The sequence below is a fragment of the Poecilia reticulata genome, linkage group LG19 (assembly GCF_000633615.1).
Source record: "Poecilia reticulata strain Guanapo linkage group LG19, Guppy_female_1.0+MT, whole genome shotgun sequence".
In the NCBI taxonomy this organism is placed as follows: Eukaryota; Metazoa; Chordata; class Actinopteri; order Cyprinodontiformes; family Poeciliidae; genus Poecilia; species Poecilia reticulata.
The window spans coordinates 26865914-26888797 of NC_024349.1; the positions used below are offsets into that span (position 1 = coordinate 26865914).

General features: G+C 42.8%; 1 protein-coding gene across 1 annotated transcript in view; it reads right to left on the minus strand.

Moving 5' to 3' along the window:
• Positions 1-22884, minus strand: part of mtr (5-methyltetrahydrofolate-homocysteine methyltransferase) — a 37108-nt gene that overhangs the window by 2884 nt on the left and 11340 nt on the right. Inside the window, exons 13-31 of the mRNA XM_008438069.2 lie at positions 19494-19606; positions 19252-19392; positions 18732-18917; positions 17419-17598; positions 16177-16293; positions 13861-14001; positions 13659-13748; positions 13372-13524; positions 12611-12718; positions 8785-8885; positions 7829-7896; positions 6679-6799; positions 6490-6571; positions 4228-4326; positions 4006-4081; positions 3732-3887; positions 2491-2690; positions 2161-2361; positions 1025-1217 (exon numbers count right to left, since the gene is read on the minus strand). Of these exons, the coding sequence (XP_008436291.1) occupies positions 1025-1217; positions 2161-2361; positions 2491-2690; positions 3732-3887; positions 4006-4081; positions 4228-4326; positions 6490-6571; positions 6679-6799; positions 7829-7896; positions 8785-8885; positions 12611-12718; positions 13372-13524; positions 13659-13748; positions 13861-14001; positions 16177-16293; positions 17419-17598; positions 18732-18917; positions 19252-19392; positions 19494-19606 (2526 nt within the window). The remainder of the gene's footprint in view (positions 1-1024; positions 1218-2160; positions 2362-2490; positions 2691-3731; positions 3888-4005; positions 4082-4227; positions 4327-6489; positions 6572-6678; positions 6800-7828; positions 7897-8784; positions 8886-12610; positions 12719-13371; positions 13525-13658; positions 13749-13860; positions 14002-16176; positions 16294-17418; positions 17599-18731; positions 18918-19251; positions 19393-19493; positions 19607-22884) is intronic.

The window sequence follows — 22884 nt, forward strand, 5'->3', positions numbered from 1 at the left end:
CACACGCACACGCACACACACACACACAGACACACACACACACACACACACGCACACGCACACACACACCACATACAAAGCCAAAATGAACAAAATGATACCTTACATAGATCTAAACACAAAACTGAGTTACGCCGTGTTCCACATACATGTGACATCCAGTAACACCAGAGCCGTTCATGGTTCTTAATCTTGTTGTAATGTATCATTACAACACCAACAACGGTACATTACAACCATTCTTGTTGCAATGTAGTGAAAGAGTGAGCTGACAATACTAGAGCTCCCCCTGGTGGTGCCAACAGAAAGTTTTATTATGTTCCAATGATCATATCTGTCTGTCTGTCTATCATGAAGTCATAACTGTACCTGGAGTGCTGAATACTTTTGAAACAGTTTCTTCTATGGTTTTTTATGTTGCTACTTGTTCATGTTAAAATAACAGCAGAACTTTCAAACAGCAGTTTTCTAAATCTGAGCAGAGGATTATTTTAATCTGCCATGATTCAGTTAGTCCAGCTGGGATTGCAGACAGGGTGTGATTATACACACAACAAATCAGGTGGTCTACGCATCAGACTTCCATCTGAATAAGCAGGTCATGTTTAATATATGAATATAAATATTTTGAAGGCTTATAAATTGTCTTGGCTTTACAAGTACAGACTTGGAGAAACAAGCTAGCACCCTCACCATGCTACCATTTATTACAGGCAAATAATCCATGAAATACTACTTGAAATAAGAAACGTTTACATTATCGGTGCCAAACCTTATTTTTCTATCTGCTCAAGAAGGTTATTTGACTGCATTTAAACAAACCAAAATGAACCTTTATTAATCATTAAACACGAGGAGTATTCAGACAGACCCTGGTCGGCGTTTGTTCATCACAGCATCTTAACATCATCATCATAAAGAGCAGATTCTGTCATAAACACCTTTGAGTTTGGAATGTTTGGAAAAGAGAGCAGATATAAAGGGATGCAACACTGAGAACCTAGACATGTTGTGTTGCTCTCACCCGTCTCCTTCTGAACAGCAGCCAGCCTCCACATGGTGAGTTTCTCCGTGTGGTCAGGCTGGCTGGGGTATCCAGCTGCAGGTCTGATTCCTTGGTAGCGGACTCTGTGCAGGTCTGAGGCCTGCAGAACCTCGTCAGAGCTGTAGCCCCACAGCTCCTTACGCACACGCACATGGAGCTCCTCAGCAAATGCCTGGGGCAGAGGCAGCAGGCACATCATCATCTCCAGTTTTACATAATTCAATAAAGATGGCCCATTCTAATCTAACAGACATTATCTCAGTTATTTCTAGTTAACCTGTCTGGTTGAAGCTGTTTTGTCAGCCAGAGCTGGACGGCATCAGTCAAGGTTGGGAGCTGGACTGGTTTAAATCTATTTATTGTTTGTTGTTCTGTGTTTCTTTGTCCTTACTTGTGAGGTAGAAACGTAAACAATTTCCTCTTGGGATCAGTAAAGTTCTGAATCTGATTTCTGATCTGGGAGCTTTGCCACTGAAAGTAGCTTTGCTGTACTGTAGTACTGTCTGTTTTAATAATTATCCATCCATCCATCCATTTTCTGTACCCCTTGTCCCTTAGTGGGGTCAGGAGGGTTGCTGGTGCCCATCTCCAGCTAACGTTCTGGGCGAGAGGCGGGGTCACCCTGGACGGCGGGGTCAGCCTGGACAGGTCGCCAGTCTGTCACAGGGCAACACAGAGACACACAGGACACACAACCATGCACACACACACTCACACCTAGGAACAATTTGGAGAGATCAATTAACCTGACAGTCATGTTTTTGGACTGTGGGAGGAAACTGGAGCACCCAGAGAAAACCCACCATGCACAGGGAGAACATGCAAACTCCATGCAGAAAGACCTGGAATCGAACCCAGAACCTTCTTGCTGCAAGGCAACAGCTCTACCAACAGCGCCACTGTGCAGCCTTGTTTTAATAATTATGTTATATAAAAAATATGAGATATCACAATTTTGAATAATTTTACCTGGCACATATCACTGGTTTTAAATTGCTCCTGGTGTAATCCTCCAAGTTACCATCAACATCATCTAAATGATTATTCATGTATTTTGTGAATCATTAACATGTTCACAGTTTTATGGTGTTAAAGTTTCATCCTGCATTCATCACCTCAGCGAGGCGATCAGCCAGAGCCTTGACCATGATGCTACTGTAGTCGTCTCCCTGGGCCTGGAACCGCTGACTGAGCTGCTCCGCTCCAAACACACCTACTGCAAACAGCCCAATGTAGTCGGGAACGCCGCTGTCCACAGGAGCCACAAAGTCAGAAACACACAGGAAGGGCTCTGAGCTGGAGCTGTCTTTCTCCGCCTGCAGAAGACACACACATTCCCTTACTGCTAATGCCTCCCCATGTTCCGCCCTTACACTCCCAGAGAGGGAGTCGGGCTGTTAGGTGGGTGTGTGCCCAACTATAACAAAGTTGATCCAGACTCTCACCTGCTGCCGTAAGCCATGAAATGTGGCGACTGGCTTCGTGTCTCTGTGAACTGTGACATCATCTTTGTACACGTTGATGTCATCACCCATACTCTGAGCTCGCCAGAAGCCCACCAGGCCCCGCCCCTCCAGACTGTTGCTGTCGATCATGTGATGGAGCAGTAACTGGGCGTCATTGAAGACTCTGCGAGCCTCTGCACCTACAGCACGACATCAGTCAGTTATTCAGACTTACAGCCTGATCACATATACTGGTGATGTAACCATGTTCTGTAGTTGAGTGTAAAGAATGCAGAGGAGTTCCAAATATTCAAATGTAGAACATTCAAGAGCAAAACAAAAGCACAAAGCTATAAAAACCATGAAGCAATAAAACAAAACAAGGACAGAAAAGGCAGAGCCTGAACCTTCTGCTGTTATCAGCTGATTGAGAACATAAAGGATTCCCAGTCAATTACTCTCGTGACATTGGGAAAGGAAAGATGAATCAAAAACAGCTTCACATTAGTAATCTAATGGTATGTTCAAAGCCTCATGCTTGTTAAAAAAACATCTCCTAAATGCAAACATCTCTGATATAGTGATAAAAAACCAGAGATCAAACTCTGCTTTTAGCAAATGGAGCTTAGTTTCACAGACCATGCTTTTTATTCATTAAGGTAAAAATATTTATAACATTCAAACAACTAATAGGATCCTCAAAATGTGCTTATGTGGGTACACCAGGGTTCAGTCCTGGGACCTTTCCTATTTACATGCTCCTGCTAGATATAACAAGTAACAATACAATATAGTTAGATGAGTATCCAATAATGTAATCACCAAGTCCACAGGACTCCACAGCGCTTCACTCTACATTCATTCACACACACTCTCATGCTGATGGTGGCAAGCTGCTGGATAGTAGCCACAGCTGCCCTGGGGCAGTCTGACAGAGGCAAGGCTGCCATGCACCAGCACCACCGGGCCCCCTGACCACCACCAGCAGGCAGTGGGAGAAGTGTCTTGCCCAAGGACACAACAACAGAGACGGACAGAGTGGGTATCAAACTGGCAACCCGCTGATGACAGAAGAACTGGTGCTAGTCCTTGTTCAGCACTTCTTTGTGTTTTTGTGCAGGAAGTGGTAGAAGATGCCCACAGAGCTTTCTTCTCAACACCAACCTACTGTTGAGAAGGAAACAAATGGATGGATGGCAGAAGCAGGACAGCAGTCTGAAAACGCAAAGAGAAGCTCATACCAACAGTTTTGTCATTGAAGATCTTGGGGTATCCTCTGTTGGGGTATTTCCCTCTAAGCTGCCACACATCAAAGAAAGGCTTCCAGTCGATGAAGTGCAGCAGACTGTTCAGATCGTAACAGTCAAACACACGAGTTCCCAAGAACTGAGGGCGCACTGCAACACAAAGACAACCAGACACACTGAACATGCTCGCTATCAGCTCTGTTAGTGCTGAGACAGCCATTAAACAGATTTATGTTAGTTTGAAATTCACCGATCTGCGCTGACTTACCTGGTCTAGGCTCAGAGAACCAGTCGACATGCAAAGCCTTCTGTCTGGCCTCAGGCAGGGAAAGATACCGACGGTCCTAGAGGCAACACAGGGAGGAAGGACAGCATTTCACTTCTCTGCATGTTCTACATTCCAAGGAGACACCTGTTTGTTCTTAATGGGATAAAGAGATTCCTGGAACCAGAGAAGCCCTCTTTCTTCTCCACTAATACAAACTCTCACCTTCAGGGAGTCATAGTGCTCCTGTCTGACTTCCTCATACTCCTCCTTCACATCCTCCCAATACTCCTCCCTCGCTTCCTCGTCTAGCAGCTGGGAGCACTGAGACACAGACACAGAACTGGGTGAACACCAGCAGACTCAAACCAAACCAAGAAAAACACTTCTCACCTCTACAAAAAAAAACAAAAAAAAACACGAGCTCCAAATAAATTCAGCACCAGAAAGGATCATGAACATGATTTGATCCAAATGCAGCTCAGTGGCAGCTGTGGAAATGATTCAATTTGCAATGAACTTTCACTTCTAGAATGGACACTAGTGGACACTTGGAAAAGTCCATTTTCACTCTGTTAAACATTCACACTCATGTCCAAGATAGCTTATCTGACAATGTTTGCAACAGAAGCTTCGCTATTTATAAAAAAATATATATTTTCAAAATTACAATAGGGCATATTTTGACATGCCTACATTACTACTTTTTAGAGATCAGGTTTATTCCTGCTGATTCCGATCACCCATGAGGGCCGATCACCGATACCGATCACATAATTTTTTAAAAATTTTTTATCATAAGCACTACCGGTTACTTTATGTGGAAAAAGCAACCATGAATCCATCTTAATTTAGACAAAAACTTGTTTTTAATAACTTTTTCCAAGAAAAAAACAGGCATTGTGCAAATTGTACTGCTATCAGTAAAACTATCTTTAACAGACTGATAACATATGGAGGCTCTGAAGAGGCTAAATAATGCAAAGAGTCAAAATAAAACCTCTCAACATTGCCAAAAAAATTCAAGTATAAAACTTAACATTCGAAGGCAAATACAGGTTCCATTAAATAATCCTGAGTTACTGAAACAAAAGCACAAAGCCATGCCATGCTTCCTGATAGCATGGCGGCTAGCTGATTACTGCTAGTTCTGATTGGCTGTTTCTGACTGAGCGGAGTAATTATGCAGAGCAGGGAGGAGATCGATTATTTTTTTAGAGATTATCTGTCTCATGTTAGGACAGCGAAAGTTTTAATACGTATGTAAAATGTAATTTTTTAAGTTAGACACTGCAGCTTTAAGCAGAGGTTCGGTGTGAGAGTCACTACCAGGTGGAGCAGAAGCGGCGCTCCGTCTGTGAAATAGACGGAGCGCTATTTCTGCCCAATAGACGGCTGTTGAACCGATGTAGCGTAGCAGCGGTTCAGCAGCGAGAGCAGAACCAGCGTCTTACATCGCAGCTCGAAGACTTAAATAATTTTGCAGGTTATTTGTTTAGCTTTCTGACCGACATGCTAATCCGGGTGAGTGTTTGTAGCTGTGCTCTGCTTTACCTGCTATCTGATCCTCCATATGTCTTTTTTACTGCAGTGAGCCTCGATGTAGCCAAACTCCGTCAAGTATAACATTGTTTTTATGTCGTATTAGCTTCGTTGTGTTGATGCATTTCGACGTGCTTCAATTTTCCGCCGCAACACGCAAACTTCCCCATTCACTCAGTGCGTTATAGTTCCACATCGCTTAGGATTTGTTGCTGTGTGTTTGCGCAGTGTGAAGGAAAGAGGAGACCAGCTGCACAGGCAGGCTGAGAAATGAGATGCAGGTGATCGGTTTGTGTGATCGGCAACAAGAGACCGTGATCACCGATTACCGATCATACACTTTTTCACGTTAATCGGCCGATTATGATCGGTGGCTGATCGATCGGCACACCTCTACTACTTTTTTCTGATTGCCTCATGTTTCTGTTTTATCCTTGAGTGTCATGAAAAGTGCCTTATCAATAAAATGTGTTAGTATTATTACTTGAGTAGAGGTAGTTATATTTACAGATTAATAAGCTAATATCTATTTGGTCACTTGGGGATATTTTGACAGTGAACAGAACATTTAATTCTATCCACTGAGATATTTAAATGTGACAAAAGAAATAAAACAATCATGGTTTTGATGTCTTACTCTGTCCTGAAACAATAATACATCCTAACCCTTTACACACTATTTTATAACACTGCAGAAGGAACACACACACTTCAGCTACAAGGCAGGATTTTGATGGTAATGTTTCCAGCCATGCACTTTACTACTTTATGTAGTACCTATGTAAAAAGTGTTTTATGTACACAAGCACAAAAAGAAAGATAAGTCACTGTGACAGCAGTTTTAATGAGCCAAATGAGTCACTAATACATGCAAAGCTGGTCCTGCACCAGACCTCTACCATCCTTCAGCTGGTTCCTCCATGGCAGAGAGGATAAATGACTTACCACCACCACACTCCTGGAGGCGTCAAGGACATGAACTACAGGAGAACTGTAGCAGGGTGCAATCTTCACAGCAGTGTGTGCCCTACACAACAAACAGCACTGAAACACTCCACTTTGGGTCATTACAATATTTAAATCACAGTTTTCTTTAAAAATTATATCCTATGTGTCAGTGTATGGTTAAGTTACTTTGATGTGGTAGCTCCTCCAATCAGCAAAGGGGTTGTCATTCCAAGTCTCTCCATTTCTTTCGCCACATAAATCATCTCCTCCAGAGAGGGAGTGATGAGGCCTGACAGACCAATGACATCTGCTCCAAACAAACAAACATCCATCAGCACGCAGTAGAACAGAAATAAATATAGTATAAATAAATACACCGTTGGCTCAAAGTCATAACAGGAAAAAAAAGAAACTAAAAGTGGTACAATGAGAAGCAAACAGCATCAAAAATCTCCAGAGCAAATTAATAATAAGACTAAGGCAGTGGTTTCCAAACTATTTCTGCCCCCACCCCCATGGCTTACAAATAGCTGTCTGGTCGAACGATGTGTGTGAGCGAAGTGGGTTGGGGGGTGGATTCTTAGAGACTCCCAGCCCCGGCTCCAGACGAACAAGGGGGGCAATCAACTTTTTTGGGGGGTAAAATGAATCGTAGCTGAACATAGACAACAACACTAATAGCCTACAAGCTACGTTTTAACAAGCTTAAGGTGATGTATTGATATTAGCTAGCTAGTCATCTTTTAGCTAACTTTACCTGCATCCAACAGCTTTACTCAGCTCATTCGGTTAGTTTGGGGGAAAACTGATACGTTCTTTGCGTTTTGCTGATTTGCTGCCATGATTCTAACACACCTGCGTAGCTCCGCCCAGCAGTAGCAGGTCTCCTTCACTGCCGCACAGGTGAAAACCCAGCGCGAGTGTCGTAGCGCTCATGTTGCGTTTAAAGGTGGCTCGGAAAAACAGGTTACGACTTGTTAACAACGGATTAAACAGTTTTAACTGCTGATAAAAATGACAGAGGACACAGATATGGGAAGTGCGGAAGCTTCTACTGTATCACATTGACAGAGGAATAACAGAGAGTTGGCCATTCTATGGTAAAAACCCAGCGCATACAGCGTTCATGTTTTTTTTCTTCATCCAGATGGCTTCCCGCGACCCCTGCAATGGAACAGTTTAATTTAACTTTCAACATTTTGCCAGTGTTCCCAACATTTACCAGGGAATGTGTTTTTATAGCTATTCTCTATTTCCCTAATTCTACACAGTTCTGCTGTAAACAATATCTCCAGTTACCCAGCAACCTTTGCCATGAGGCACATCTTAATCATACCAGCTTTCTGTGTTACAGCCTCCCTGAGAATACGATCACAGGTCACCATGACACCCAGGTCGATCACCCTGCAACAGATCAAACACAAGCTGGTCAATTCTCCAGAAGCAGTGAATCACAGCTTTACCGTAGATACAGCTTGATGTATTTCATTCCAGAGGAAGGGAACAATCAGTGTTAGAAAAACTCTCTGGCCTTAAATTTCATGGCAGGGTCAGAAGGTAAAATCCCAAAGGTTCAGTCAACAGATTCCAAAGAGCATCAGCTCTTCTAAAGACCCCTCATGTCAGCAAATACTCCATTTTTTGTGTAGCAACAAGAAATGGACATTACTTCAGTAAAAAGTAACAGGACTTCTCTAGTTTCAGAAAGACCCTTTGTCTCTCATCCAAAAGGCTTCTCTAGTTCTGAAATGTCTTCAGCATTTAGATAGCATTAAAGCATTAAGTATTACTGTGCCATGGATGGCTAAGAATCTTCACCATAGACTTTTGTTTTACACACAATATTGTGAACTCCTATTTATTCCTTACTAATTATTTAAATATTTTCTTGTTGGTTTCCAAAAGTAATCCCTCATCCAACTGATTCCATCAAACACTGGTGAATAGAGACAGATCAGAATGGTGACTTTGTCGCTAAGCACAAACATCTCTCTAGATTCTGTAAATGGAGAAATAAAAGAAACTTTTCCAATGAGCTGCTAACCTTCTAAAAAACTCAGCCTTTCACTGCTGCTGCCACGAGACCACCAGATATGATTGAAGTTGTTTTTCAGGTCATTAGCAGTGAATGTGTAGATGTGAAAGTGAATGTGTGAATGGATTAATATTAACAACTAAGGTAAAGTTGACAATATGGAACAAAAAAGAAATCAGAAGAAAATTTAAAATGGTTACTTAAAAAAAAAACAAAAAGGAAAAAAAAAAAACAGCAGAGATTGAAAGTGGACTTACCTAAAGTTGTTACAACCCAGGACCACGCCCACGATGTTCTTGCCGATATCATGGACGTCTCCTTTTACTGTAGCCAGAACTATGGTGCCTTGATAGGGATCCTGCAGACAGGAATGGATCAGACTATTCAGAGGAAGAATGTTGTTTATGTTACCGTATTTTCCGCACTATAAGGCGCCCTTTCAATGAATGGCCTATTTTAAAACTTTTTTCATATATAAGGCGCATAGAATAAACACTACAGTAGAGGCTGGAGTTACGTTATGCAACCACTAGATGGACTAAAGAGAATGTCAACAAAACAGTCCGACTCCGGTCGGCGAGGAGAGCCTTCCGCGACTGGGCCGGGACGTGGCTGGACGATGGTCACGCTTCTCCGTTCCCGCACAGCATGTTCGTGGAGAACGTGGTGCTAAATGACCTGCAGATGACCTGATTCTAGACGGTCAGTAGGTAGATAGGTCAGTCAAACTTTATTAACAGATTACAAACCAGCGTTCTGACAACTATCACAGCATGCACCGCGCGCTTCTTCTTCTACGGGGGAAAATGAAGTCGGCGGCTGCTTACCGTAGTTGCTAGCATAGACATAATATAAGGATAGACACCTCATGGGCCGCTCTTGCCTATTGTCGCTGACGAGAATTAGGGCGACCATCTTGGAGCGGTCCACCACTCCACTCAGCGTTATGTGTTTAGCAGCACAATGACATATCAGCGCATTTAATCGATCAAAACACGCTTTTTGTTACTAGAAACCATATTCAAACATCTATCAAAGCTACATTCATAAACAATTGTATTATTTAAGTATGTTTTTAATACATAGTTAGGAACCGGAGCTAGTGTGTGAGGCTGAGAGGTTCCGGCTAGAAATAGTCGGCCTCACCTCGACACATGGCTCTGGTTCTGGAACCAGTCTCCTTGAGAGGGGCTGGACGTACTTCCACTCTGGAGTTGCCCACGGTGAGAGGCGCCGGGCTGGAGTGGGCATCCCGGTGAACGAGAGGGTAGCCTCCCTCCGCCTACGGGTGGGGGGACGGGTTCTGACTGTTGTTTGTGCTTACGGGCCGAACGGCAGTTCAGATTACCCACCCTTCTTGGAGTCCTTAGAGGGGGTACTGGAGAGTGCCCCTCCTGGGGACTCCCTTGTTCTACTGGGGGACTTCAACGCTCACGTGGGCAATGACAGTGAGACCTGGAGAGGCGTGGTTGGGAGGAACGGCCCCCCCGATCTGAACCCAAGTGGTGCTCTGTTGTTTGACTTCTGTGCTCGTCACGGATTGTCCATCACGAACACCATGTTCAGGCATAAGGGCGTCCATATGTGCACTTGGCACCAGGACGCCCTAGGCCGCAGTTCGATGATTGACTTTGTCATCGTCTCATCGGATTTGCGGCCGTATGTCTTGGACACTCGGGTGAAGAGAGGTGCGGAGCTGTCCACTGACCACTACCTTGTGGTGAGTTGGCTGCGGTGGTGGGGGAGGAAGCCGGTCAGACCTGGCAGGCCCAAACGTGTAGTGAGGGTCTGCTGGGAACGTCTGGCGGAGTCCCCTGTGAGACGGAGCTTCAACTCTCATCTCCGGCAGAACTTCGAGCACGTTCCGGGGGAGGTGGGGGACATTGAGTCTGAGTGGACCATGTTCCGCACCTCCATTGCCGAGGTGGCCTATCGGAGCTGCGGCCGAAAGGTTGTTGGTGCCTGTCGCGGTGGCAACCCTCGAACCCGTTGGTGGACACCTTCGGTGAGGGATGCTGTCAAGCTGAAGAAGGAGTCCTACCGGGCCTTTTTGGCCTGTGGGACTCCAGAAACAGCTAATGGGTACCGGCGGGCGAAACGGCATGCGGCTCGGGTTGTCGCTGAGGCAAAAACTCGGGCGTGGGAGGAGTTTGGAGAGGTCATGGAGACAGACTTCCGTACGGCTTTGAGGCGATTCTGGTCCACCATCCGGCGTCTCAGGAGGGGGAAGCAGTGCAGCACCAACACTGTTTATAGTGGCGATGGTGCGCTGCTGACCTCAACTCGGGACGTTGTGGGCCGGTGGGCGGAATACTTCGAAGACCTCCTCAATCCCACCAACATGCCTTCTGTTGAGGAAGCTGAGCATGGGGACTCTGGGTTGGGCTCTCCAATCTCTGGGGACGAGGTCGCCGAGGTGGTCAAAAAGCTCCTCGGTGGCAGGGCTCCGGGGCTGGATGAGATCCGCCTGGAGTTCCTTAAGGCTGTGAATGTTGCAGGGTTGTGTTGGCTTACACGACTCTGCAATATTGCATGGACATCGGGGGCAGTTCCCCTGTATATAAGGCGCACCGGATTATAAGGCGTACTGTCGGCTTTTGAGGAAATTGAAGGTTTTTAGGTGCGCCTTATAGTGAGTAAAATACGGTATATCCTATATGCATATCATGTACTGGTAGTAAAAGCAACAAAGAAGCTAGAATGCTCTGTTCTTAAGATGGAATACACACACATATTCATGACATGCTTTTATTAAACTAATTTATCTTCGGTGCAATTCAAGCACCTAAAATTTTACTTCATACCAGGTGACTGTTTCTCACCTGAGAATGTAAACCTGTACTGGGCTGATTCTGTGCCTTCATATAATTTTAACAGCTCCTGGAGAAGTTTCATAACTTAGAAGTCTGAAACAGGAACAGGTCTGGAAACAGTCTGTGTGCAATATTCAAGAGAGAGATTCATTTGATGTATTAAACAGTGATGTCATCACTGCTGATGTCATTGTTACCATTGGAAATTAATATTCTAATATGTCCAGACCAGAGTTATCAAACACTGGACCAAAGTCCAGTTCTAATATGATGGCTTTTGGTCAGGGGAACATTTAGAGGTAAGGTGTGAATTAAGTTTTAGGTAGAGTTAGGGTTAGGAATAGACTAGTATCAGTTAGGTTTGAGAATTTTCACTCTTGAGGTACGTGGGCCCACCACGATTGGTTCCAGCCCATATTGCTTCCTCATAGGTAGTGCACTCTCACTCGAGATCAGGAACCATCTTGAGCAACAGGGTATAATCTTTGTGGCCGGTGTATGGTGCTTGCGATGTGCTCCAGGGAGCCACCTTCCACGCACCTTACACAGCACATACCGTGGGTGGTAGGGTAGGGTAGCACCCGTGGGTGCTGATGCTCCGTTTAAGCTGGGCTCAAGCGGAGCTTGTAGTGTTTTGTTATGCACTGTGCAGCAGAAAGGAGACGAGATTGGGAAGTGAAAAAAAGAGGGGGGGAAGGGGGAGGTGTATGAGAACAGAGAGCGATGGCGGGGGAGGGGGAAGAGAGAGAGAGGGGGAGAGAAAGGAGAGGAAGGAGGGGGGAGGAGGTGGCAAGTAAAAAGGAAGGGAGTGATTAGGGTAAGGATGAAGGTTTGGTGAGGGGTTAGAAGAGGGGGGGAAAAGGGTGGGGGAGGTTAGGATTAGGCAAGGAAAAGGGAGTGGTTAGGGTAAGGATACAGGTCTTGTGAAGGGTTAGGAAAGGGGGAAGAGAAGGGGGAGAAGAAGAGGGGGCGAAAGAGGGCAGGGTTAGGTAGGGTTACACTGCTAGGGTTAGCTAATTTGCACTGCAGCTGTGAATTAGCTTTACTAGCACTTGGTACAGCGCATCAAATGGTGACATTTATGCTGGAGTTGTACATTATCCCTTTTCAAATAAAGTTTGTTATTGTTATGTGATGTGTTTGCTGGGAACCACCTTACTCTATTCCACAGGGTGAAAAACACCAATTTTCTCACATAAAAAGTTTGTGTAAAATTTGAATGTTTTTTTGTGTAAAAAAAAAAAACATGTCATAAAACAATTCTGCTGACCGTCTCTTCTGCCGATCCTGATGCTGCCATCATCTCTTCTTTCTCCTTCTCCATGAAGGGAATCAGATAACCGACTGCCTTCTTCATGACACGAGCAGACTTGATTACCTGGAAATATGATAAGTAAAGCAGTTTGGGGCAACTGTTGATTTTACAACATTAATAACAGCACAGAAGTATTATCAAATTGTCAATTTAGTTCTACTTAACATGCTGACTGATGCTAACTGATGGGACTAACTCAAGAAATAAGTCATTTATTTAAATCGACAGTAAAAGCAAATCTGTTGCTGTCTGCTCACATCTGTAGGGTGCTAACGAAAGGTATGGAGATGCTTCCATGTGATTGGCTGATTCACCATCTGTGAAGGATTGGAACAGCTGCTTGTACCTAATGTAGTGGCCGGTGACAACAATACTTAGTGAGAATCAGTACAGGCAGATGAGTTCTGGTCCTCACCAAGAGCCTTTAGATTCAACAATCTGTTGCCATGGCAACGATTCTCATTGGGGAAATGTTCAACTGAACACTTATTATACGTTGTTGTCTGCATACTAAACTGCGTTACTTGAAGCTCTTCCTGTAGCTGGGTCTTTAAACCAGCAGGACAGTTGGAGCCACACATGGAAATGTAATTTTATAGTTTCAACTTCAGAACTGTTTACATTACTGTTAACATTAATGGCATGACTAGAATGAATGGCATACAGATGATATGATGAAAACTGAAACAATGAGTGCAGATGAATAACAGTGGCACCTGTGGCAGAAACATCTTCCCGGCTCCAAACAAGTCCCCCACCACCTTCATGCCATTCATCAGGGGCCCCTCGATGATGTGAAGGGGTCTCCTGTAGCGCTCCACCTGAGCCTGGCACTCCTCCACGTCCTCCACCACATACTTCTCTATTCCCTGACAGGAACACAGACAACAGTGTGTGGAATCCATTTTTATACTTGCATCTAAGCATAACACACTTTGGGCCAAGGGGAGACACACACACACACATACACACAGTGTCTGCTCCAGCCAGTGAATGTCTTTACCTTGATGAGAGCATATTCCAGCCTTTCTTCTACACATACTTTCCTCCAATCATCTGTCTGAACCACCTTCTTCCCTCCTTTCCCTTTATTCTGTTAATGAGAGGCAGACTTGTGTCAGTCTAGGCAAAGCAGCAGCAACAACATCCACAACAGCAGAAATAGCAACAGCCTGGAGGACTGATGGTTGCCAGGTTTCCTCTACCTGAGCGTAGGCCAGCAGATTTTCTGTAGCGTCAGCGTCTCTGTTCCAGATGAGGCTCTCACACAGCAACAGCAGCTCCTTATCGATGTCATCATAAACAGGAAGGTTCCCGGCATTTACAATGCCCATATCCATCCCATTCTAAAAAGGAAATGACATCAACTCATTTAAATCTCACAAGAGATGTGTTCAGCAAAATGCCTGTAACAAAACGTAAAGAAGAGGTGGGAAGCGCAGTGAAGACTCCCAGAGAACAGACGTCACGCCGTCAACACTTCATAAAGTCTGTAGTACAAGACAGAGGAGTTATTGTCTCTGGGTAGTCAATGTAACTGTAAAATAGAAATGTGCCGATCAGGTTTTTTCCTGCCGATTCCGATCACCCATGAGGGCCGATCACTGATACCGATACCGATCACATAATATTTATTTATTTTTTATCATAAGCACTACTATGTGTCCACTATTATGTGGAAAAAGGAACCATGAACTCACCTTAATTTAGACAAAAACTTGTTTTTAATAACTTTTTCCAAGAAAAAAWCAAAACAGGCATTGTGCAAATTGTACTGCTATCAATAATACTATCTTTAACAGACTGATAACATATGGAGGCTCTGAAGAGGCTAAATAATGCAAAGAGCCAAAATAAAACCTCTCAACATTGCCAAAAAATTCAAGTATAAAACTTAACATTCAAAGGCAAAAACAGGATCCATTACAATAAACAATCCAGAGTTACTGAATGAAAACTTCCTGATAGCATGGCGGCTAGCTGATTACTGCTAGTTCTGAGTGGCTGTTTCTGACTGAGCGGAGAGCAGGGAGGAGATCGATTATTTTTTTTAGAGATTGTCTCATGTTAAGACAGCGAAAGTTTTAATACGTATGTAAAATGTAATTTTTTAAGTTAGACACTGCAGCTTTAAGCAGAGGTTCGGTGTGAGAGTCACTACCAGGTGGAGCAGAACCGGCGCTCCGTCTGAAATATTACTACCTGTAGCCGGAGCGGCGGCTCAACAGCGAGAGCAGAACCAGCGGTGTAAGACGCTGCAGCGTCATAATTTTCGTCCGCAAAATTATGAAGATTTAAATAATTTTGCGGATTAGTTGTTTAGCTTTCTGACCGTCATGCTAATCCGGGTGAGTGTTTGTAGCTGTGCGCTGCTTTACCTGCTATCTGATCCTCCATATGTCTTTTTTACTGCAGTGAGCCTCCATGTAGCCAAACTCCTCAAGTATGACATTATTTTTATGCCATATTAGATTCGCCGTGTTGATGCATTTTGACGTGCTTCAATTTTCTTAGGATTGCTTAGGATTTGTTGCTGCGTGTTTGCGCAGTGTGAAGGAAAGAGGAGACCAGCTGCACAGGCAGGCTGAGAAATGAAATGCAGGTGATCAGCAACAAGAGACCGTGATCGCCGATTACCGATCATACACTTTTTCACGGAAATTGGCCGATTATGATCGGTGGCCGATCGATCGGCACACCTCTACTGTAAAATGTTATGAATTTTTATGTTTTTATAAATATTAAAAATTCTGTTTTACTCCTATTTTCAAATAGATAAATACTGATGGAACTGCAAACTTTATTTTTAATCCTTGCTGGACAAAAAAACAAAAAGAAAAACAACTAACATTTTTCAACAGGACAGAGGTATAGATATTCAAAACAGCAAAAACTATATATTTTTTATCTGAACTAAAATGAACTAAATCAAAAAATTTTCCAGGGTGTGGCAGTGGTAAAGTGTGTGACCCATAGACAGAGGCCTCAGTCACTGGTTCAAATCCTGACCTGTTGACCTTTGTCACATGTCTTATTCCTGTTTCACAGCTGTCCTGTCACTGTACTTATTGTTGTTAAATAAAGGCCACAAAAAGTCCTTTAAGATAAAAAATATAGAAAGCTATTATTTCCAGTCTCCAGAATTTGCAATTTATTTTAGACGTTTTTACACTTTTCATTAATTTTTAGTGTCATCCTGCTCTGCTCAGCTAATCTGAAGGAGATTAGATCTCACAGGCTGATATTTTCCACATGGACTTTTTTCAACAGTCACTAAGAACATAACAGTTGTTACACAGAAGATGTATGAATACTTCAGTAGAAATGAGTCTCCTGACCAGGAGGAGCAGAGAAACTGAACTGAATTTGAATCTTCCTGCTATGACATCATAATATTGTCATAACAGCAAGTTGTGCCTCTGTCATCTTTAGGTGTGATGGCAATTCACAACAACTGATTAGAGAAGATAGAAAGGCAACTGTGTCTGGGTACGTGGATGCAACACTGTAACCATAGTTACCTTGATGGCATGATAGAGAAATGCTCCATGCATAGCTTCTCTGATAGCCTCCATGCCCCTGAAGGAAAAGGAGAGGTTGGACAAGCCTCCACTGACCCTGGCTCCTGGTAGGGTCTCCTAATCACAAACAGATAGCTTTTCATTAGAGTGTCTCCTCATTACCCATAATGCTCTTAGTTAGAAATGTGATTATACCGCTAGAAATGAGCTGCCAAGCAGCTCCATGTTTACATCCCAAGCCCTTTAAAACTCATCTTTTCCCAGACGCCACTTTGAAGCCATTTCCAATCCCAGGAGGGATTGCTGTTTGAATCGATGCATAAGTGTGTGAGCAATGGCTAAAGTATTGTGAAGCCACAATGGGATAGGGCTGCACACATTACTGCAAATGTATCATCGTCACAATATCAATATTACAGAGAAGTGTAAATAAATCCAGGCTGCTGAATCCAATCGCAGCCTGGGGTGTGTTGTTGTTAAATACAACAGAAAATGTAGTGTGTGTGCGTGTGTGTGCGTGTGTGCGCGCGCGTGTGTGTGTGAGTGTGTGGGAGGTGAGAGGGTGTAAGATATTCTGGTGAAATAGTTAAAAAACTAAAGATGAATGTCATTTAATAGCCAGATAAGAATGTCTATGTCTATGGCTGCAACTAATCCAAAGCAGAGACACATTTACACAGCTAGTTTGTTTTACCTGAATTTATCATCATTACAGCATTCACCAATAAGCTCACATACAGCAGCTTTTCTACCACAGCACCTTATAACAGATTAAAAATAGCGGACATACAGCAGAATAACCAGTCAACACTTACAGGTACACAGAATCCTCCTGCAAGATGTTGGTGCATTGATGGAAAAACTGTGAAGTGGTGGATTAAATCTACATCCATCAGGTTTAACTTCCCTGCATTGATCAAATTTGAACCATTCAAAAATGAAACCCTGAAAAGGCTCAACAACCTAGAGAAAGCTGGTTCTGCTCTGGTTCTGTTCTGGCCCTGTTCTGGTTCTCTTATGGTTCTGCTCTGGGGACGACTGTGGACCTCTAGAGATGATGATGCAATGAAGGATTCTTCATAAAAATCAAGAAAGTTTTGCACTCTGCTTTTTTCTAAAACCACCAAGTCAAAGTGCTATAAGACAGATTTATGTCTCTAACATCTCCTACAGAAAGCTGCTGTATGGACCAGAGGGCCACAACCCGACTGCAGACCTTTTGTCTTAGATTGATCTTGTTACCTTGATAAGCTTGGTGGCCCTGATGAAGTTCACAGCGTAGTCACTGTGTTCCTCCATGCCAGTGCCAATGGTGAGGATGTTGGGGTCAAAGATGATGTCGTTAGGATCAAAGCTGACCTTGCTGACCAGGAGGTTGTAGGCCCGGGTGCAGATCTCCACCTTCCGCTCCGTATCTGTGGCCTCAAGTCGCAGCACATTAATTAGCAACTGCACACCACCAGCAGTTACTGATTATTGCTCAAACCTTAGAATGAAAATGTCATCTTTCAATATCATTGCTATGATGGCACAGTGTATGTCTGATAAAGAGAACACAGTGTATTAGGCAGGAGGAAAACTGTCCACATTAATCCCAATGAAGAAAACTTCTCATCCAGTTAGACCTAACAACATCCTGCATGTCCTGCATGAAGTTAGATTGACTAATTAAAGGTTTATCTTCTCATTATGAAAAATGGAATAAAAAAAATCAGTTTGCTTTCATTGATTTGTTGTGGAGCGGAGACATTCACTTCCTGTTGTTGCTCCAAGCACAGATCAATAAAACTCCACATATGTGTCGGCCATCTCTGACTGATATATTTAGTCTGATTGTGTCCACAGAACTGTAACAACTACTTCCTGTCGTCTTCTTCTCCCTGCATCAGTGACAACATTAATATGGTTGTTGATCATATTACTTGTGAAATGCGAAAAAAGTGTTTCCATTGCAGTTTAGCAAAGTAAATCAATTTTGATGCAGTCAAAAAAACACCTCATCCTGGCAAGTTATTTTTAATAGCTTAAAGTGTTTTCTTTAAGCTAAATGGCAATTTTATGGTCAATAGAAACATCCATTGTTAGAGCCAGTCCAGGATGGGTTTATTTCCTGACAGAACTTTTCTCTGTATTGTTGCTCCTTATTTATGGTATTTATGGCTTCGTTAGAAATGTATGTTCTATTTTCTGGTAGACAGCATTTCATACACCGCTGAAGAGGTGCAATATTACATACAGTAACTTAGTAATTAAAATCAGTGTTTTACACTGTAAATGTCTAACTACTATAACACCATTGAACTTAGCTACGTCTGCACTGTTGGACCAGAAGGCAACCGTAGCAGAGAGTGTAAAGCAAAACACTCAAACTGTGATCATGCAAGGAAGGTCATAAAATGTTTGCACTAGTAATTGTTGCTGTGTGGGAGCCACAATCACAGACAAACTAAATCATCCATAACCATGATATGTTGACATATAATTTTATGATTATAATATTTTTTGTAGACAGTATGTGTGTGTACATGTGTGTTGGCTGAATATTTAGGCCTCACCTGTCCATCCTCATCAAAGGCCATGACCACCACAGCAGCTCCATAGCGCTTCACAGTGGCAGCTCTGAGCAGGAAGTCCTGCTCCCCTTCCTTCAGGCTGATGCTGTTCACCACGCACTTGCCCTGACAGCACTTCAGCCCAGCCTCAATCACTGAGAAGTTGGACGAGTCGATGCACAGAGGAACCTGCAGGACCAAAAACAAGACTTCTAGAACCCTGAGGGGCTCATAAAATATGGAGCAAGGTCATTCAGTTCCTCATTAAACAGGTAGGATGGTTTTGAAAGTGTAAAAAAAACAAATGTCGGACGTATGATCAGCAAGTGAAACAGATCAGCTCTATACCTTCTTTAACTCAGAACACCTAACAATAACCCACAGTAATGATGGTTATTCTATATGCCAGGGTCACTTATGGGCATCTGATGAATTAGGTTCTGTATTTCACTGTTCCTAAAAACAGAATTCTGCTAAACATGGAAAAAATTAGAAAGAAAATGAATTCATTTGACTGTCTTACCCGTGCAATATCAGGCTCAGAGGCTACAAAGTTACAAAAGCGAGCCATGGCAGTCGGACCGTCCAGCATGCCCTCATCCATGTTGATGTCCAGGACCTGGGCTCCCATCTCCACCTGGGCCATGGCAATGCTCAGAGCTTCCTGAAGACAAAACACAGAAGAACCCACTGACAACAAACCTGTCTCCTGAGGTGGAATAGTGATTTTATTACAATCTAAGAAATAATAACGATCATAATAACCTCATATTGCCCAGCCATGATCAGTTTGGCAAACTTGCGTGACCCAGCCACATTGCAGCGCTCACCAATGTTCACAAAGTTGGTGTATGGGCCAATCTGAAAGGGCTCCAAACCTAAAAATTACAAACATTTTCTTTCCAACAAGGCAGGAAGTTATCAAGCATTATAGAATTATGAACATATGGAGGAAACAAATTTTGCTGGACGATTAATTGTCTAAAAGATTATTGCGATAAACGATAATATTGTTTCAAGACCTTTTGACACCGATTTAATGGAAATGACTAATAATACATGCAATTTCCTGCCATAGATAGATACACTTTATTTTCAAACAAACACATAACACTGGAACTGATAAACTAAATAAACAAAACAACCAAAAACAAAAATAAAATGGATTCTCAGTCTCCATTAACAAAAAACATACTTGAATAAAAACTAAACAACATAAAGCCAAAGTGGAAATAAATACTGCATTCAACCAAAAGAGTGCAGATTATGAAGTCTGTATACTTGGCCTTCAGTAATGACTACCCAGATAGCACACGACGTTAAATCAACGTTGAATTATAGTTAGAATCGTTGATTTTTGGTTGAAGTCGACAAATGACGGTGGATCAACCATCAAACAACCATCCAATCAAACCGTTGAAACTGTCATTGAATCAATGTTGTTTTGTGTTTGAAATCAAATGACTGAAATGCCGATATCTGATCAACGTCTGATCAATGTTGAATCAATGTCAGCTGTTTTGCCGCACCCCTTCCCCTCCTCTCCTCCTCATCAGAGCTCTGGGTCAGAGCATTTTATTACTGATCGGGGTTATCACGTTTTAAATTAAGCACTGTAGAGGATAGTCGGTGCTGATTCCTTTCTGTACATTTTCTTACTTGTTCATAAAAATTCTCACCGACTGTTTGTGTGTGATATATTAACACAAAAACATCTACAACTTACTACAAGGAGTGAAGCGGTCCACCCCTGCTATTTACATGAGTGGGATGGCCCAAACACACAGCTGCTTTGCTTTGGCTTGTTGGCAAAAGATGTTAATTCAATGTTGAATTATTATCACAAAGGTTAAATGTATGGTTGAGGTCGACAACTGACGGTGGATCAACCATTAAACAACCATCCACCTCTAGCCAAGTAACTAACGTTGAAACTGTGTCATTGAATTAATGTTGTTTTGTGGTTGAAATCTAATGAATGAAATGCTGATGTCTGATCAACGTTTGATCAATGTTGAATCAATGTCAGCTGTTTTGCCACACACCTTCCCATCCTCTCCTCCTCATCAGAGCTCTGGGTGAGAGCATTTTATTACTGAGCAGGGTTATCACATTTTTAATAACACTGTAGAGGATAGTGAGTGGTGATTCCTTTCTGTAATTTTTTGTTACTTGTTAATAAAAATTCTTACTGACTGTTTGTATGTGATATATTGACACGAAAACATCTACAACTTACTACAAGGAGTGGAGCGGTCCACCCCTACCATTTACATGAGTGGGATGGCCCAACCACACAGCTGTTGGCTTGTTGGCAATAGATGTTAATTCAATGTTGAATTATGATCACAAAGGTTGAATTTATGGTTAAGGTCAATGACAGAAGCTGGATCAACCATCAAACAACCATTCAATTCTAGCCAATTAACATCCATTGATTGAAATGCCAACATCGAATCCAGTGTTTTTCAGCACTGGTCCTCCAGTTACTGCCCTGCAAGTTTTAGGCATTTCCCCAATTCAGCACACATGATTTTAATTGACATCTGATTAAAGGGGTTTTGCTGAACTAAAAACATGCAGGCCACTTTGCCTTGAGGACAAGATTTGAGGAAGAACTAGTAATCTAAATGTTCAATCAATGCAAGTTGTTTTTTGCACCCTCCACCACCACCAGCCATTCAAAAGCCCAACCCCTTTCCCTACAGCCGCCAGACACACACCTTTCCCCCCACCCCTCACCTGGCCCCATCTACCCCTCCATTCTCCCTCTCCTCCTTGGGCTCCGGGTGAAACAACTTTAATTTTAAGTGAAGGTTTTTCATTTTCACATTTTAAAAGATTTTTTTGGCTCTAGTGGCCTTTATTCAATAGTTAATTGACAGGAAAGTGGGTAATGAGAGACGGGGGAAGACATGCAGCAAGGGTCGCCAAGGCCAGGAATCAAACCTGCGACAGCTGCGTCAAGGACTAAGGCCTCCATGTGTGGGTTGTGCTTAACCAACCCCTGCGCCACCACAGCACACCCCATTTTAGGTGAGGGTTAGTCACGTTTTAACTTAAGCACTATGTGTTCACAACATTGAGTTGTGATTCCGTTCTGTACCCAGATTGCACATGATGGCAATTCAACATTGAATTAACATCTTTTGCCAACAAGCCAACAGTAAAGCGGCTGCGTGATTTTAACATCCCACTTATGTAAATAGCAGGGGTGGACCGCTCCACTCCTTGTAGTATGTTGTAGATGTTTGTGTGTTAATATATCACAAACAGTCAGTAGGAATTTTTATGAACACGTAAGAAAATGTACAGAAATTAATCATCACCCAATATCCTTTACAGTGGTTAATTTAAAACCTGATAACTCCCACTCACTAATAAAATGCTCTGACCCAGAGCTCCGATGAGGAGAGGATGGGAAGGTGTGTGGCAAAACAGCTGACATTGATTCAACATTGATCAGATGTTGATCAGACATCAGCATTTCATTCATTACATTTCAACCACAAAACAACATTGATTCAATGACACAGTTTCAAAATTGGTTACTTGGCTAGAGATGGATGGTTGTTTGATGGTTGATCCATCATCAGTTGTCGATCTCAACCAAATATCAACCATTCTGACTATAATTCAAGGTTGATTTACCATTGGGTGCAATCTGTTGTATCCCTCATCACCTCCTTATCTGCCCCTACTCCCTCCCAAACCTTCCACCACTCAGCCGCTCCTCCCAACCTTCCCCTCTTTACCTCCTCTCATCCTTTCTTCCCTCCCCCCCTTCCTTGAGCTCTGGGTCAGAACATTTTATTACTAAGTGGGGGTTAATCATGTTTCAAATTAAGCACTACATGTTGAGAACAGTGGGTTGTGATTCCTTTCTGAACATTTTCTTACTTGTCTGTAAATATTATTACTGACTGTGCATAATGAGTTCACACAAAAACATCTACAAGACTCTACTAGGAGTTGTACAGTCTGACTCCCCCTTTTTACACTAGTGGTTTGTCCCAATCAAACAGCCGCTTTGCTGCTGGCTTGTTTGCAACCGGCTTCTGAATTGAATTCTCCTCTCAGCAGTTTTATGGTAAGTTTTTCAATATTACTTKGATCTTAAATGTGTTTATTGAAAAATAAGGGCATTGTTTTGTGC